This window comes from Netta rufina, assembly GCF_964035555.1.
Source record: "Netta rufina genome assembly, chromosome: 11".
NCBI classification, from domain to species: Eukaryota; Metazoa; Chordata; class Aves; order Anseriformes; family Anatidae; genus Netta; species Netta rufina.
This window is the reverse complement of record NC_140134.1, coordinates 5,260,032-5,278,172: the sequence shown is the minus strand read 5'-3', so window position 1 is coordinate 5,278,172 and position 18,141 is coordinate 5,260,032. Positions and strand designations below refer to the sequence as shown.

The following is an 18,141-nucleotide window of genomic DNA, read 5'->3' as shown; positions in this document are numbered from 1 at the left end:
AAGTTAATAGCCTTAGAAGACAAAGTTACAGGTGGGCACAGAAATAAAAGCAGAGATGTATCTTACCTGAAGTAAATAGATCCAGATGTGCATTTCAACTGTTAAAGGAATTAACAATATTTCTTGGCATTTTTTTTTTCTTTATTAAAAGAAAACATGCATATGTAGATATTTCACTTCAGTAAAAATAAATGAAAGTACTGAAACAGGAGTAATGGGGATAAACCTAATTGAAAAGAAATTACCAGAAACTTTGAGTTTATAGAGTATTTAGGTCAACTGAAATCTACCCTTTTCTTCTCCAGTATGTTTTATTTCATCCAACCAGTGTTATTATGAAAGTTAGTATGAAAGAGTTAAGATGCCTAAATTAAATGTTTGTTTCACTTTGCTCAAATTTATTAACAGTTAATGACTTTCAGAGGACTGTTAACCAAAATCAATTTCAGCAGGGTGAACACCTTAAACTATAGAGGCAGATAATCACAGACTTCTTTTTAAAGATACTAGAATTTAGCAACTTTCCTTGTAAAAAAAAACAAAAAACAAAAAAACACCAAAAAGGGGTATTAAAATACAGAATTAAACTTCTCTGAAAATGATTCAAGTGTTCAAAAGTATTTTAACAGTTTACAAGGAAAGTGTCAATTCCTTATAGTATTTAAAAATATTAATATAATATAAACAATTAAGGCCTTTAAAACACAAAACATTCAGTAGCTGTTCTTGTACATGCCATTACAACTAGCATCATAATGAAAAGGATTTCCATCATATGCTTTGGTACAAATGATACTGCATGACTAGATTTAATCATGTCATGCTTCTAAAATACAAGTTTTAGAACTTTAATTTTTCTGTTTCCTAGTAAATCTCTAGTAGCTTCTATTACCTTTTTAATATATATTTCCTGTTAAAACTAGATTCGGAGATACAAGATAAGCTTTAGGTGATTAACAGGCTTACAACTCAACTTCTAATTTATCACAGCTGAGCACTTGCATGATTCAGGTGGGTCTAAGCATAGCATCTTGAACACATTAGTATCTGCTTCAAAAAGCAAGTCTTTCTGAACTTTTCTAAAATAACTTCTAGTTTTTAATTTCCTGGTAATGCTATTGAGACAGTTAATATGGTAACACATATGTCAGTGCTGGAGAATGAGGGGCAGTTTCTGTATGACTCATCTGAATTTCATCAGTTTGTTTCAGATGTAGTTAACTTCAAGCTTACATATGTTAAAGGTGATTATCAAAGGTTGTACATATAATAGCTGTGCATCTGTTCACTTGCTAAGAGATTGATAAGAACTTCTTTCATGGAAAGTTGTAAAAAAAGATGAACCAAAACCATGTCACCTAACAGGAAAGATGTATCTCTTAATGGGGGGGCTGGGGAGAAACACTGATAGTATTTTTTACTGCCTTATGAAGTAGCTGTATTCATTCTTATAATGTATTAATATTGTGACTTTTTTAATGTAAGATCTAGTACTGAGCAGGTAGCAACAGAGTTAGAAGTTATTGTTATAGAAAATGACAAGATACTTTTTGCATTAAGTACCACTAACAAATTTCTTGAGTATTAACCTGTAAACAGTGACTATACACTGCAGACATATCAGTATAGGAAAAAAAAAAGTTACAAGAAGGGAATAGTTGTCAAATATGATCTGATAGCAATCTGGGAACAACTATTAAGTGCTTTCATTTTGCAAGTACAAACTGTACCAAAAGCACAGTTCTGCTTATTTAATGGATGTCTATACTGTAATTATTTGACTAGTCACAGTTTAGCATAATGTAACAGCACTGGCTATTTCAAGAGTTAGCCACAGGTGGAGAAACACTTGCTACCTAAGGTCCCTTTTTTTAATGGATTCTTAAAGGTCAAGCTCGAAGAGAAAGCATGTAAGAAATCCAGAAATGCAAGCATACTGATATCAACTTATTATATGAAATATGAACATGTAATTATGACTATTTGAGATAAAAATGCAAATTGCTGAAAAAGTAATTTAAAACACCACAGGTAGGTTCATTGGGTCACCGTATCTATCTATAATAGTCTAATACAATCAGCTATTAATTTTTATTTATTTATTTATTTTTTAAAAGTGAAAGAAGAATTTTGTTTCCAAAGCAGTAATTTTCTTCCTACCGTAAATACAACTCAATTGTAAAGTCTAACAAGGCTGCAATGGGCCAAAAAAAAAGCATAGTGTTAATTATTCACCTCACATACAACCTGTTTTAAAGCTTTCAATCTAAAGAACTTCACCAAAACACAACTGTAAACAAAAACAGGAATTATACAGCACTTTCTGGTTCTGGTAAACCTGCAATAATAAAACCCTTAAAATTACGAGACCAGTTGTTGCCCTGGCACCAAAATACTGAAGAGAAATTAAAGTTGCCTTAGAAATAGGCATAAAATGCTGAATGTGCGTGCTTTGCACAAAGCTATCAAATCTGAAGACATGGTTACATTCAAAACTGAGCTTGTTTTTGCTGAAAAAATGCCAAGGATAATCTAACAGTAGCTTTCCTTGGGGGGAAAAAAAAAAAAAAAAAAGATTCCTTATTTTGTCTAAGATTTTTCAAAAATGTAATAAGTTATATGACTGGCTTGCATAAGCCTATACTGAAATGTCATGTTTTAATTTCCTCCTCATGCTTGTGTATTGTAGTATGAGGTTGGAGTGGACAGACATTTAATTTAAAAAAATTAGGACAAGCGATAGTAGTATTGCAATACTGCTCAGGAAGTTTAGAAGGATCCTAACACATAATTTAGCCACCACTAGTTACTGTAAGATAGCCCTGAACTATTAGCTGTAGGAATGCACAGTAGAAACCATAGTTAAAAAGAGAATTTAGCATTACATTATTTAGAAATAAATCTGTTCCTAACATTTATTAAATTCTTCCAGTGAAATTTCTATAGCATACATAGGCTTGTTACTCATGTAGCAGTTTGTTAGTTCTAGGTGATTGCAGCATATATAGGTAGTTACAGCATTCTTATACAAAATTAAATACATATTTTTAAATACTATGTTCCCCATAAACATACTACAAAAGAAGAAAAACATGCATTAAATCATTAAATTTCTTATTCAGAAACTTCTATGCATTGTTTAATATTCCAAGAGTGAAAAATCCAGTATCACAAAGAACATTTCAAGGCAGTTTCAAAGCCTATTAGAAAAGCAGTCATCTAATTCTCTGTAATTCTTTCACAGGGGGGAATTGCAACTATAGCATGGACTGAAATAATCATACTAGCTCTATTATAGCCGGTACAGGTAATAAATTATAAATATGGACTTATGACAGTTATATACTTGGAATTGACATATTACATGGTGAAGCCCCTATTGTCATGTTCCCCATATTGATTCAATACTGTTAGTACTGAGCTCTGGATTCTGTTAAGGAGAATCTGAGTGTGTGTGAGCTAAAGGCACTGTCTCATGAGACACCAGTAAATCACTTCCCAAAATTTATGAGTTTCACAGTATGTATCATAAACTGGGTGGTACCTAAACTGAAATCGTGTTAACACTAAAGGACCTTCTCAAAAGATCAATTAAAGACATAAAAAACTTAACAAAAGATCTAATGTCCCAACCTGCTACCAAGATTTATATGCATTTGGCTTAGTGTTTGACTATAGCAGACAATGATATTTCACTCACTTTTTGGCCCCAGGAAGACTGTAGCAAGACCCCTACCTGGTTCCTTAAATGTGTGACTCAACTACTGATGAAAGCACTTGGTGCCTTATTTCATGTTTCATCAACACATTTAGAGAAACAGATTCCTTTATTTTCATATTAGTACAGCAAATTGTTTTTAAACTATACTGTTTAAACTATGTTTGTACTTTTGAGTACGGAAGCTCATCTGAAATATTCCTATGGATTTCCCAACCATGACATTTCATTGAAAATTCTGTGTGTCAAGCAGGCAAACATGGTATTTTGACTTCTAAAGACAATTAACTAAATGTTTAAATTTCTTAGCCTCAAAGCACACTGAATTGTCCACTTCAACATATGAATTTTCTCTATGAGCACAAATAATCCTACAAACCAGAAGAGTAATTTTAAAGGCAGTAAAGAACTTTAAGGTTTCAGCAAGTTCTCCAGAGGTAACTCTCCAAGTAAAGAAAGAGCTCATAGTGACAAAGCTGACATAATGACCAAAATTAAACAGCAGACAACTGACATTTAATAAAAACGTTTGGAGTTTTTAAGAGGGTCCAAACAGCTAGTCTTAACCTAGAAGCATTATGAGAGTGAAGAAGGTGTACAGAGACAGACACTGCCAATCCATTATAAAACATGTATTCTGGTCATTTCTCAGAATCATAGAATGGCCTTGGTTGAAACGGGCCTCAAAGATCATCTATTTTCAATGCCCCCACTCGGGGTGGGGTTGCCAACCACTACAGCAGGCTGCCTAGAGCTGCATCAAGCCTGGCCTTACTTAGGTGAGGTTTGGCCAGTACATGCTATGGCGACAGCTATTTATTATGCTACACCATAATAAATGCTGTATAAAGCATATTTACTATGCTACCGCGTAATAAATGAGGGCAGTGAGGCACTGGCACGGGCTGCCCAGAGAAGCTGTGGGTGCCCCATCCCTGGAAGTGTTCAAGGTCAGGCTGGATGGGGCTTTGGGCAGCCCGGGCTGGTGGAAGATGTCGCTTCCTGTGGCAGAGGGTTGGAATTGGATGATCTTTAAGGTCCCTTCCAACCCAAACCATTCTGATTGTATGAAAATTGAGGATAAATCCCTAGACAATCTCAAGAAAAGTAGGCAGCATAGAGGTCTTTTATATTCCAGCCTCTTCTCTACATTTCTCTGCCACACTTCTTCCCCTTCAGAGGAAGGGACAGTTGAGCTTAAATACAATGCTTTTCTACTGGACAACTGTAAGAACAAGCTGTTAACCAGAAGGAGTATGTGGAAACACTATGGAAATTAACATCAAATAGATTTCTGTTTAGATAATTTGGATGAGCGTCATTCATCTCACCAAAACTTCGCATTCAAAATAACACTGCTACCAGTCTAGTGCTGGTTATGCTTAAAAGACTGTTAAGTAACTGCACCAAATCACAAAATAAAATGCCTATGTTTAAGTTGCTACATTGACTTTTATTGTCATTGGATTATATGAACATTTTTCAATGTCAGATTTTTTTTTCCTGGTACCAAGGTCTTACTCTCACAGCACAGATGGAGAAATAAGAGCATTATAGTGCAACCAAACTAAGGCTTTTTATTTTTGCTTTTTCCTTACATGCTTTCTAACAAGAACACCAATTAACTTGCATTTGCTGACTTATCTGCTCTTTAAGATTGCATAAACGTAGACTTCTTAAGGTTGTAAAATGAATACAGTTCTTAATTCATTATGTTGTATTTGAAGATCTACTTTGTGTAAACTTTAGTAATCAATTGTGATAAGCATCCTAATAGTAAAAAAAAAAAAAAAAAAAAAAAGCTGATCTAAGCATAAGCAATAAGTTAGCTTTGGGTTACAGGTTATAGATCTATTGTAGCAGGAAAGAACAGTTAAAAGTGTATCAGCTTCACATTTTACTTTAGTATTTCCTGCTGAATACACAAGGAGATCCAATTTCATGACATCGAATTGCCTTTTATTACATACTGGAAAAAAAATTTCACGAACTTGTGTGTACACAAACATTTGACAATAACGTGAAGTATCTAGCAAGTGCATAGACTGACTGGCAATTCAATGCAAGTGTATATGGAAGAGTGTATGGTTCACTTTCAACTCGTGTGTCTGTGATCCACAAGAAGAGCTCTGTAAAGACAATCTGAACATATACTTTATTCTATTAAGTAGGTGGCTTGCTACAGATTTTTTTTGCATTGTGTTTTAAGTGAATTTTCAGGAATGCTAATTTCTTCTCATGTTACAGCCTTATTTGGATCTGCTTTGTTGGGCTTCAGATTACACATAAATGGAACTTCAGTGGTAGATTTGAGCATTTACAAAGTGCCTTTTAGAAAGACATTTTAACACTATGGCAGTGCTTGTAGCTTTATTTCACGACTGTAATGCAACAACAAAAAATTCTATGATTCTGTCTTTTGTGCTAGCTTTTATCTAGTGGAAAACAAAGTTCTACTCTACTTTTCTGACACTTTCATATACGCTATGTAGGTATTTGTAGTATGTGCATGCTAAATTGTATAAACAGATTTAAAATATAAATCTGTACCTTTTGCCAGAAAAAGATTTGAAAAAAGACTGTAAATGAAGTAAATAGAGCCAGAAGTACCCATCATCTTACTAGTGCTCCCTGATTACTTTGACATTGTTTTCCAAGCTCACTATTACAGATAAAAGCAGTTCTATTCAGTTTTTTGATATTGTATATTTTGATATTTTTGATATTTTACATATTGTTATTTTTTCAGTTTCAGATATTTTATATACCGACTGTGACAGTTACTTTTGAAATGGTTAGTCACAGTGGGGCGTTAATTAATCTTCCAGACATACTTCATATTGGATATTAAAAAGCTCACCTGCTTATAACTTTTGCCACTATCAAGCTCAACCCATGCAGAACAATGCCCTAAATTTTAGGAATTCTTTATCTTTTTTTTTTCCCAAAGCTCCGAGACCTGTAAAGAAAAAAAGGATATAAACAGAAAACTGTTTGAATAGCATGCCTGCCATCTCAAATAACCTGAAAACCTTACCCTGTTATTGAAAGGAAATTGAATTACTGGGAAGTCCAGACTTTGTGATGAGCACTGACATTTAACTTTTCTTCCATTGTGACCAAATAACATTACCAACACTACAGTATATTAGATTTCAGGCACATCTGTCTGAAAGTGGAAATGCTACATGAATTGTTCTAATATGAGCAAGTATCTCAGGCAAAAAGATACTCTGAATAGCCACAATGTCTGCTCAAGTTAAAGTTTAAAAAATAATAATTTAAATTGGCAATACTGTCAGTGAAAAATAATAAGATAACAAACACTTAGCTCGACATATTTATTTTTCAAGGGCAATAAATAAATGTAAATACACAAATTTGGAAAAAATCTTAGTAACAGAATGTTTTTAAACAACATTCTGGCTTAAAGTCTTTGTTATTGACACTATTGAAATATTTTCTGATTTGATTAAGGTAGACAAGTCGTTATGTTGGTGATCCTCCATCACATTAGTTTGAAGAAGTTAGGCTGCTGCAAAGGAAAAAAGAGGTCAACCTTTGCTTTGACACAGAAAGTTAACTAAACTGCATACGTTAAATGTTAAAATGACTTTTCTGGGCGTGACTTTACTAAAGAATATAGAGAAATCTTTACATTTACAATTTGCATATTAGATAACTACCATTCATAACTTTGTTATTATTAAAAAAAAAAAGTGTAACAAAATTGAAAAAACAAAAGAAAAAAATGTCATGGAAGAAAAAGGTGATATAAACTGGCCCTTCAGTTAATAAGACATTCTTCCTTTACAAGTCTAACTTTCCTTCTAGGTTCGTAACAGATTTTATGTAATTACTGGTTGCCATCACCGCAGCAGGTCTGCCTGAAATAACTGCAAAGCAGCTTTTTACCTGTGGACTTGTGTTTAAACACCCACTGTCTTACAGACATTCTTCAAACACCGGAAACCAGGAATGTCATATTCTATCCAGCTGCCTTAGCTGTCCTAGACTATTGTGTACTAATGCACTTACCCAGGCCTAGAGCATGAATCGTAACTTGTCCAGGAGAAGCAGCCTTTTTCAAAAGTATCTACAAATTGTGAAATACAAATCTTATCAAAAAGGTTCAGCAAGAAGGTAATTCCTATTGACTTAATGGAAATGGAGGAGGATTTGCGGTTCCCTCATAATTCAGTAAATATTCTGTTTCTGTACGCTATAAATACTATAAGATGCAACACGTTTATTTGGTTCCCATAAATTAGAAAATTGTTTCCAAAAATTCTAAATTAGTGATTTAAAACACAAAATATTACACCTGACCACCTTTCTAGACAATCTCAGAGAGCAGCCTAGCTTTTCTCTCACCCTTCGGAAGTGTGCTTTTTAAAGATATATCATCTAGAAACAAAAAAGTGTTTTTAATTACAGTCCACTTGCTTAAATATGCAAGTGGACATGTTAATGTTAAAGGTACTTCTGGGAAAAAAAGGCAGATAGTTATTTTAACTCTGCATTCTTAGAATAAGGATTATTATAGACCTTAGTTTCCTCTCATCATTCGCCTATCATATAGAGAGGTCAATAAATAAGAAATTATCTGGTCCAGTTTACCTACAAGAGGAAAAAATTACTAAAAGAAAAAGAAGTTACCTATAAAATCACTTGTTTAACCCTGATAACATCTGAGTTGCCATACCCAGTTTATAACTGCAAGAAAAGCAAACAATATTCATCTTGCTCATTAATAAATGCCCCATTTTCTATGACAATTTTTGTATAATCAAGTCATATATTCTTGGGGCAAGAAAGCTGGCCGGGGGTGCAACAACAGCACTAACAGTATAAATCTGGGTTCAAAAAAATAATAATAAATGTACTAAATCCAGAAGCGAGGATATCTGGACACATTGAGGAGGCAGTGCCCATCTGTTATTTGGGCTCTTGTGTTACAGAGACTATACCCAACCTAAGATATAGTTTCTCATCATTAAAGTAACACAGGATTCTGTTGTGCTAGTGTACAGACTTCAGGAAAAAAGTCTTACACAAAACCAATTACCTCCTTTGTTTAGAGTAGAAGATAAAATAGCTTACTAACTGATGTAATAAGTAATGGATGTCACTATGACACAAAACTCGCCATGATCTGTGTGTTCAGCTACAAGGTGCAGTATAACTTATGACTAACTCAAAGCACAGCCGCATCCAACTGTGATTTGGAATTCCATCTCAAGCAGCACACGCGCTATGACTTTGAAGAAAGTCTGCATGATTGTAACAAAGTCACCCATCCTCTCCTGAAACGTGAACAAAATCCGTGGGGTAATCAGGCACAGGCGGCATGTAACGGGTTTGTCTTCCTTTTTACTCCTTGCTTTTGCTTCTGAGGACATGCACTTGGCTCCAGAATAAATCCATTTTCTGTTACAAGAGAACACAGCTATTCTTCTCTTTTTCTCTCTCTTTCTCTCGAGGCTCTTTACGTTTGCGTTCATTGCTCCCAGATTGTCTTCCACTTGCTACAGAAGGAGCACCTTGCACCTGCTATGTAGAAAATAATACCATTTTGAATAAAACAAGCAGAAGCTATTGTATATGTAAAAAATGGAAGTGTTATTTAGTTTAAAGTATACAGAAGTTCATCTTTAATGCAACAGCAGAATTCAGGTAAAAGGTCTTTCAGTGAAAATTTTCCAAAACCTCCATGCAAACTTATTTCTGAAAAAACAAAATTAACTGAAAATATATTTAAAGTTCTATCAGTCTCTTCTATTGTGTTCACGTATTTTATTATTGAAGCAACTGATCTGAATTTGTCTTCAAACATTTTCTGGCACTTCTATATTTACTTGACTGTTTTTTTTTTTTTCCAATTTCTTTTTATAAGAATATAATCCACATTTCAGAAGTTGTGAGTGAAAGTATGTTTTTTGACAGCTGAAATGTGGTAAAGCAGATGTTTTTTCTGACTAGGAAGTAGTTAAGAATTTGGTGAGTTGTAGACAGAAGGCAACAGAAGGTTTGCACATTCACCATCTTTTCTGGCTACTATTCATTCATAGCTGCAAAAGAGGATACTGTTAAGTCTTGTTAAGCAGGTTCCTCAGTTCTTTCCAACTTTTTGCAACCAGCAGAAATTAAATCCCCTTTCACTCTGTTTACATCTTTGTCTTAGAAGTAGTTACTGATGATTGTATATAAGCAATAAGCAGCAGAAATCACAGAATTTGGAACCATCAAAATTTCTTGTTTCACATTTAACAGCTGTGTCCATTAAGGGTTCTGAACTGACACAGGCAATCCAAAGACTTGGCTTTCAAACAGATTGCTTTTATTTACAAATATGTGGAGTGTGTGTGTGTTTTGAAAATCTCCAGCAGGAAAGAACCCCCTGAATCAAGGACAACTTAAATATTGCCTCTGGCATGCAAAAAATCAGTTATATGGCCACTTCTTATATACATGTGCATGAATCACATTTTCCACACATTCTGAACACAACTGCTTTTTAAGGGGGAGCAGAGAAGGCATACCAGCAGTAGCTATTAATTTCAGGATGAACAGGACAAAATAGATTCACAAAGTATCGTGACTAAAACATGTAGAAAGGTAAAACCATGAATTTCCTCAACACAACACAAAGACAATTTTGACTACTGTTGAAAAGCTCCTATTTGAATGCTATTTTGCAATTAATGTAAAATATTTTTAATGCAATCTTTGCAACCTTTAGTAGTAACTCATCCCATCATTCCAACTTAAACAGTATGAATGAAACTTTGATTTAGGTTAGACATGCTTTGAATATTTAAGTACCAGCAACTGTCATATCTGCATGCACACTGCGAAAGTTGTAGTGCTATTTGTTAAGATTCCTATATTCATCTTGTTACTTGCTGTTTACAATGTAAACAGCATCAGTCTTAACTGTCTGAAACATTTACAAAGGTAGATGTGTGTGTGTTAAGTATTAAGTTAATACTCACTAAAACTGGTGATCATATTCTGTAATGTTTTCTTACCTGGACCTGAGCAGCTGCTTGTTCTTGTTCTTGATAGTACTGAGAAGCTCGCCTGTCCTCCTCTTCCTGAAGCTTCTTTGCTAGCTCTAGATCGCTAATTCCTTCTGGTATCTGTTCCCAGTTAATTTCTTGATTTTGCTGCTCTTGTTGTAGAGACAAAGCCATCAGATAATCCTAAAGAGTAAACTTGCTTATTAATGCTCTTTCATGCAGAAAAGAGCCAAGTACATAACATAGTACATTTTTCAGCAAGGGCAGCTATACAGTATCATCCCTTTTCCCCTAGCCTCCATCTTCAAATCCATCCACCTCACAGAAACAAGCAGAAATTCTGTTTCAGAACATGTTCAAAATCTGAGCCACAGAAAGGCCGAAAACTCTACTTCGGCTTTTTTCCCTTCACTGTACTTATGTCACAGCACACAAAACACAAAAGCTAGTTAAAAGAATGGCTTTCAGTTTTAAATTCCCTTACTTGGACAGCAGCAAATGAAAGAAAATGCCCAGCTCATACCCGTTTAAGGTAGAGGTAACAATTTTGATGCTGTCTCATTGTTATTTGCTATTTCTACGTAAAAATGGGATTTATGCTCATTAGAGCATCTGTTCCCACTGTACTGAGCTGCACTGACACCAAATCAATGAGGAACACTGACTCCTAAACCAAGGAGAAGATAATCAAGATAGTTTGGGATATATCCAAACAGACAGACAGCAGTAGCAGCTCAAGATTTTACCAGTTGTTATCTCTACCACGTTATCTACTAAAAGAGATGTACAGTGCCTAAGATGTTCGTTTTTTTTTTTTTTTAAGCATCTGCTTACTCTCTCTCTCTCTCTCTCTATATATATATAAATATATAAAATATTAAAAAATGACAGTGATTATAAAGATAAATCTTACATTCTAAACAAGCAGAATTTCCAAGTGGTCTTGCTACACGCTTATGCATTAACACAAATAGTTCTTGTCTCCAATAGGACTTCCAGAAACTATTACTTATAGTTAGGAATAACATTACCACCATCACATGCATTCTACTATAGCCCTAGTCTTATATTCAGCAAAGTTGGCATCTGAACACAAAATTCCATTTTGACAATCAATGTGCTGAAATGAATTTATAAAATGAGAAGTTTCATGGTACTGTTCTTGTTTCCATATACAAAGTAGATGTGACATTTCACCTGAGTAAATTCTTTGGAGACAGGGATTCTCAAAGATTAAAATCAGACCTTTCAAACTATTCAGGATTGGTCTTAGTCTTCTCCTCCCTTAAAGTTGTGATAGTATTTCAAAGGAGCACTTTTGAAAATCTCAATGTAGGTATCTGAAGATTTTTTTTTCTAGTCATTTTTGTATGAGTACACATATACACACATCTGTATGACTAATATGACACATATGACTAAAAATAAACAGTATTTACTACGTATAGTCACCAGTGAACACAAAAATACAAGAGAGGCAGAAATCCAGTACTTGATCTATTTGATCCTGCTGCCCTCTGTAGACAGTTTCAGGGTCTGATGGAGGCCGTAGGTGGAATTCAGAATCACAGAAATTTCCATCACCATCCACATTGTGTAAGCTTTCCCAAACAACTTTCTCTTCTGTAAGAAAACCCTGGTCTGTCACCAGCAGGTAAAGTTGACCCTATGGAATAAAGAAAACCTGTAAAATTATGAAAATGCTTTATCACAGTCTGATATATAGTTATGATAAATGACCCCCTAGCAACTGTTGCCTTCCAGTAAAACATTCATTTAGATTTTTTGGTGAGTTTTAAATTTAAACAAATCTACATATAGCATTAGAAGACCAGATAGTAGTATGTAACTAGCCTCAGAACAAGTAGTTTAAAGGCATTATTTTTAATCACTTCATCTCCTCATTAAATTAACACAGGAAAAGGAGGCCTTGTAACAAGTAGTATCACCTGTAGCCTACATCTATTAGTATTTTAGAAGGTTTTTTGTGCAAACCAGAAGAACTGAGTTGTTCTGTAGAATGATTTCGCTTTAACTATGGCAAACTCAGACATCTTTTTCCTTGGGAAAAAAATGCAGGTTTTGCTATGAAATACATTTTCTAGTTGAACTAAAGCCCATGTGGAGTATCAAAACAGAAATCCCACATTTATTTATAAACCTAGAGAGCATCATTGCAATATGCATACTCAAAAATCAAATCCCTTGTCACTTTTCAGGAAAAAAACTGCTAGGTTGTATCACAGGCACATCAGCGGGAAAAACTTTCCAACTGAACTAAGACATTCTTAAACTGATTCCTTCTTTACAGTTCTGTTTTTCCTTGATCTATGTAATTATCATTTGACATATTTAGTAGCTGTATAATGAAAAGCAAAGGCACAAAGAAAACAACAGCCTTTAACTGCTGAAAATGATTACTGTATAATCACAAAAGCCAAGACTATTAATATCCAATTAAAGAGACAGGAAATAGACTAAATGAGTACTTGGGCAAATGGATAAATTGGATGCTTATTCCCTTTTGTTGTTATAACTGAACTACCATTAACACCTTCCATACTTTGCTATTTTTGCTTTTATCTTACATGAAATCATGGATATTTTTTTAAATGCCACAATTTTATATCAAAATAGTGCTTGAACTTTTCCAAAAGAGAAATGACAACTTCATATTGTATCATGCAGTTATCATTCAACTCTTCAAAGAGCAATAGTGAAGTATTAATTATTCAAGACTACATTAAATAACTAAAGTGGATAAATGGACTGATGCTGTATTCTAAAATAGGATCTGTGAATCTTCAGTTACATTGTAATATCAACTCAGTAGCTTTACAAATAGGAAACTGAAGTCTTCAGAGGAAGATTTCTTCAAAACTTTTAATATTAATTTCTGAAAGAATGCACTGCTACCATTCTATTATTGCTACTTTATTACTCAACTTCCATCATTTAAGTTAATGATGCATCTAAAATTGAAAAACTATTAGATGCACCCTTTCCATTTGACACTCCTTGAATGAGGAATTAAAAAAAAGCCAATTAAAAATCACATTACCTGCCTGAAGATTAACATTTTAGAGGTGTCTATATGTTGCATTGAACAGGAATATTTCAAAATAAATATTTTTAATAAAGCAGCAGACCAAATTAAAAAGTTTTCTTCCTTTCACTCATTCTCTTGTTTGTAAGTCAAACATTCTTTTTAAAATAAAAATTTTAAAAAGCATTCACATACAAACAACTTCTCACCTATTGTCTATGTCAAAGCCCAAAGTATTTTCATTCCCGTAACTAGCATAGAATTACCTTTTACAGATCAGCTACCAGTGTTAATTTTTTTTAGAGTTAATAAATTGTTTTACAGTATGAAACAACACTGATACTTTCCTAATCTATGGCAGGTATTCAAAATAGTTATTATGAACATACAAACGTTACATTTCTGATGTTTCAAGAAGCACTTAATATTAAAAAATAGAAAGAATTTCAAACCTACATTGTTACTGTTAAGTTAGTAATAACGCAAAAAAAAAAGTTTGCGTTAAAAAAAAAGTCACTCCACTTCCCTTCCTTATACAGAACAAATTCTTTTACTATACATGCAAAAACTATGGAATTCAGAGTACTGGACTGTTTCTCCATGTTTTCACATAACTCATTTCAGTAACATAGCCCTTTAAAGTAAGTAATCCAATAGCAAGGTAGACATCCTTCAGTCTGACAGTGCAATGCTCCTCTAAACTCAGTATATAATTGGGTAAAGTATTGGCAGTGTTGGTGAATCTGTTTTTAAATTGATAATGTGTAAAATAATGACAAATATTGCAAATTCTTTGAACTGAACATGGAAGAACTAGGAAGTTCTGATTATTTGCAGAAAGGATGTTACCAGTGTCTACAACTCCCCAGTTAAAACATCTGCAATACAATATCCCTGTATTAAAATATCTGCAAGATAATACCTTATTGAGCAGTTATAGATAAATATATATTATATCATAATAAATTTAAAGACAGAAAACATTAATTACCTCTAAAACAATCTAACCAGATAGGATGTGGAAAAAACTAATGCGCAACTTAAAAAAAAATTTGCTCAACCCAGCACCACAAATAATAAGAATTGCTCAATCACAATCATGTAATTGTTATGTGGCACCAGTACAGAGCAGAAGAAAGCCTATTTGTTCCTACCCTAAAGTTTTATGTCTTCATCTTTTTTGACATATGTTGCATCTTCAGTTCTCATAATTGATGGGCATTTCTCCATAACACAGCTACTGCTGACTACTGCTAGAACTCTGAAATAAAAGCAAACCCATTAAAAATCTACAGAGCTAACATTAAATCTAATAAAATAGTAAAGCAGTTGAGAAATCTCAACTCTGACAACAATGTATTTAGCACTCATGAGTATCCTGGAGTACAAAGATTTCAGATAGCTAATCTTGGCTAAAAGCCCAAGTCAAATCTGTTTCTGACTTCCTTGATCATCAAGAATATAGTTAGTCATACAGCTGCTGCAAATAACTAGGAAATAGATGGAAAGATTACTGCTAACTTTTTAAAATAATGAAGAATTTGTCTTGATTAAGACAGTTTCTTGATATCTTATATCTTGTAACATTATGTCCATGGAATTAATCTTTTTTTTTTTTTTTTTTTTTTTTTTAAAAAAAAGCTAACCAACACATAATTTCAATAGTTGTATACAAATTTAAGAACTCACTATACTTTCATTTGAGAGAAATATCTAACTACATGTAAGATTTTTATATCATAATCCTAGGAAAAATCTACTTCAAAATGCATGATTTTATCACTGAAAAGAAGGGAATGATTAAATCTTAGGAGGCAGCTTTATTGCAACCTGTTCTGCCTAACACTCAGATATGTAGAAATACACAATCACCTTAGAGGCAAAGTTGTGTTAAGAACAAAGATGCTCCATAAGTGACTATAAACTTGCCTGAGCCAGATTTTACAGTCCATGGAAAAAGGAGTGTCAGAAACATTCAAGTTGTCGCCTGCTTTTAACATTCTGCAGTACTCTTTTCACAGTTCTCACCATTTTGTCTCCTTATCTTCAGACTCAATTGCCTCTCTAACAAAGGGAACCGATATTATGGCTCATCTCAACTTCCCCAGATACTTGGTATTCTGAACACCAGGATACATGTATAGAGCTACTCAATTCCTGGCCCAAATAAAAGAAAATTCCATATCCTCAGGAACAAGAAATTAAATGAATCCATTAACCTTACCCTTGCCACTTACATACTCAAGTAAATTTAAACCACATAACAAAATCACGTCATTACACATAACCACAAAATGAGTTAACACAAGAAACAAACAGAACACAAAGGGAAAAGTTACAGTAAGATTTCAAGTGATAATGGATCCTCATATCTAAGACTGCAATCAATACATTGCAAGTAGCATTCGTGATAGACCTTACATTCATCCTTACTTAACAAGAACAAATTTATTTCTTTTTCAAGACAGAAAAATCAAAATTTGCTTTGAAATGCAAACAAAACCCACCAAATTAAAAACAATGAAAACACTGAATATACCTTGTATTTGGTCATAGTGCTAAAATGGTTATTCCTGAAGAACACGCAGAGCTCTCCTTCCTGGACAGCTGAAGTCAATTCACACAGCCCATGGTATGTCAATTGTGTAGCTGTGTTATTTAGAAATTGCTCAGCTACAAATCCTACAAAAGCAACACATATTGTTATGGGTCTGTTACATACTTCAAAACATATAAATACCTGGTAATCTTCCCTGCCCCACTTTATGTCAAGTAAGCAAAAATATTTGCTGTGATGACACTAACAGAAAAAAGAGAGTGAAAACCCTACAAATTCATTTTTATCTGTTTTGTCTTGCTAAAGTTGAGTTAAAAACAAGTTTAACCTAAGCTTAACCTAGAGACCCAGGGTTATAACTACTGGTAGTGGAATGTGGACACTGCTCATTATATACAGTTGGTCTAATGCCAAGATATACAGGAGAAAAAAAAAGGGGGCTGTGTTTTGTCCTCACCACAGTACTGTAAGACTGCTAACTCTCTGCCCTGGATAAGCAGGTGGTTCTGAACGTTGAGACTGCATTCACTACTCAATAACTAACCTCCGTAAAAGTGGGCCAAACAAAAAATAATGCAAGAGATATCGTTAGGATAATATGCCAAGCAAATATAACCCTAAGAATTCTTCCAAAACCCAAGACTAAACCAAGACAAAAACTACTCCTTTAACTATAGAGTAACAATAAAAGGGGATATCCTCTTCTTTGATTTCTAAAGACCTGCAATCACCTATTTTCACCAAATTTACACCTATGTGCAAATTTGAATGCAACAATTAAATTATTCTCACGTGCCTCCCCCCCAATTTCCTCTCTACGAAAGTGCCCCCTTACTACAACAAATATAAGGGACCACATTCAGAGAGAAGAAAACAAATAGATTAAAAAACCTGAGCATTGTAAATAACCCTCTCATATTTAAAAGTGCTGTATCCACTTCTGGTATCACTGAGTTTTTGCTTCTCATTGTGTAGTATATAATTATAGGAGATGATACGTTGCCAAGTTGAAATCTGAATATTGCCCATATTACGTTTTTATAAAAGGAAGTTATATCCATCTTTTAAAAAGGCACATTTCATATATTGAGAGAACAAGGTTGATCCTTGTTTTAGAAATTGCATCAGAAAAGTTAAGATGAGCACAGTTCTGTTTGTCTACCCAGGGGAAGTAGATACCACGCAGCTACACACCTATATTGCTACATACCATGACCCACACTCAAAGTAAGAAGTTAAGATTCAGTAGGGCAGATAATTAGATAAAGAACAGAAAAAAGTTACTCACCTTCACTAACCAGTTCACTGTTGTCAGACTGTTTACAAGAAATTATCTTCTCCACTAGCTGATTGTAACTGCAGTTACCAACTGCTTTTACTATATCAGCAACCTGGAGCAGGAGACAACAGGAGAACTCATCTTTGTGAAGAACGGAACAAAACTGTAAGCTTAGACTAATTATTCTTAAGATATATATATATATATATATATATATATATATATATATATATATGTATATATATTTTAAGTTTCAACAAATAGAGAACGTTATACTCCTAAGAATATTAGGCCAAAAAGATTTACATCAGACTGTTAAACATCTTGCAGTCTCACATCCCATTTTGGATCCCTGAAGATAACACTTAATATCAAAAGCTGTTGCTAACCTGGATAGAAGAGAGTATGGGCTGCAGTTTGTTACAGAGATATTCTCCCTTCCAGTTACTTCTCCATTATGGTGTTCACAGCTCAAGTTACAGAACCCCCTAGGATTCAGGTAAATGCTAACATCTTGAA

The 18,141-nt window shown here is 33.9% G+C and overlaps 1 protein-coding gene across 2 annotated transcripts in view; it reads right to left on the bottom strand.

Moving 5' to 3' along the window:
* Positions 1-3,153: 3,153 nt before the first annotated feature.
* MINDY2 (MINDY lysine 48 deubiquitinase 2) overlaps positions 3,154-18,141 on the bottom strand; it is a gene marked incomplete at its 5' end in the record, with an annotated part of 28,612 nt that continues 13,624 nt past the window's right edge. The window contains 7 exons of one of the 2 annotated variants that reach the window (XR_014618744.1): positions 3,154-7,253; positions 7,757-7,814; positions 8,916-9,271; positions 10,750-10,923; positions 12,233-12,406; positions 16,326-16,468; positions 17,632-17,734. Coding sequence is in view for 1 of the 2 variants with exons in the window: in XM_084293196.1 (XP_084149322.1) it covers positions 9,152-9,271; positions 10,750-10,923; positions 12,233-12,406; positions 16,326-16,468; positions 17,632-17,734 (714 nt within the window). Of the gene's footprint in view, positions 9,272-10,749; positions 10,924-12,232; positions 12,407-16,325; positions 16,469-17,631; positions 17,735-18,141 lie in introns of both variants that reach the window. The other variant, XM_084293196.1, reaches the window with a different exon arrangement.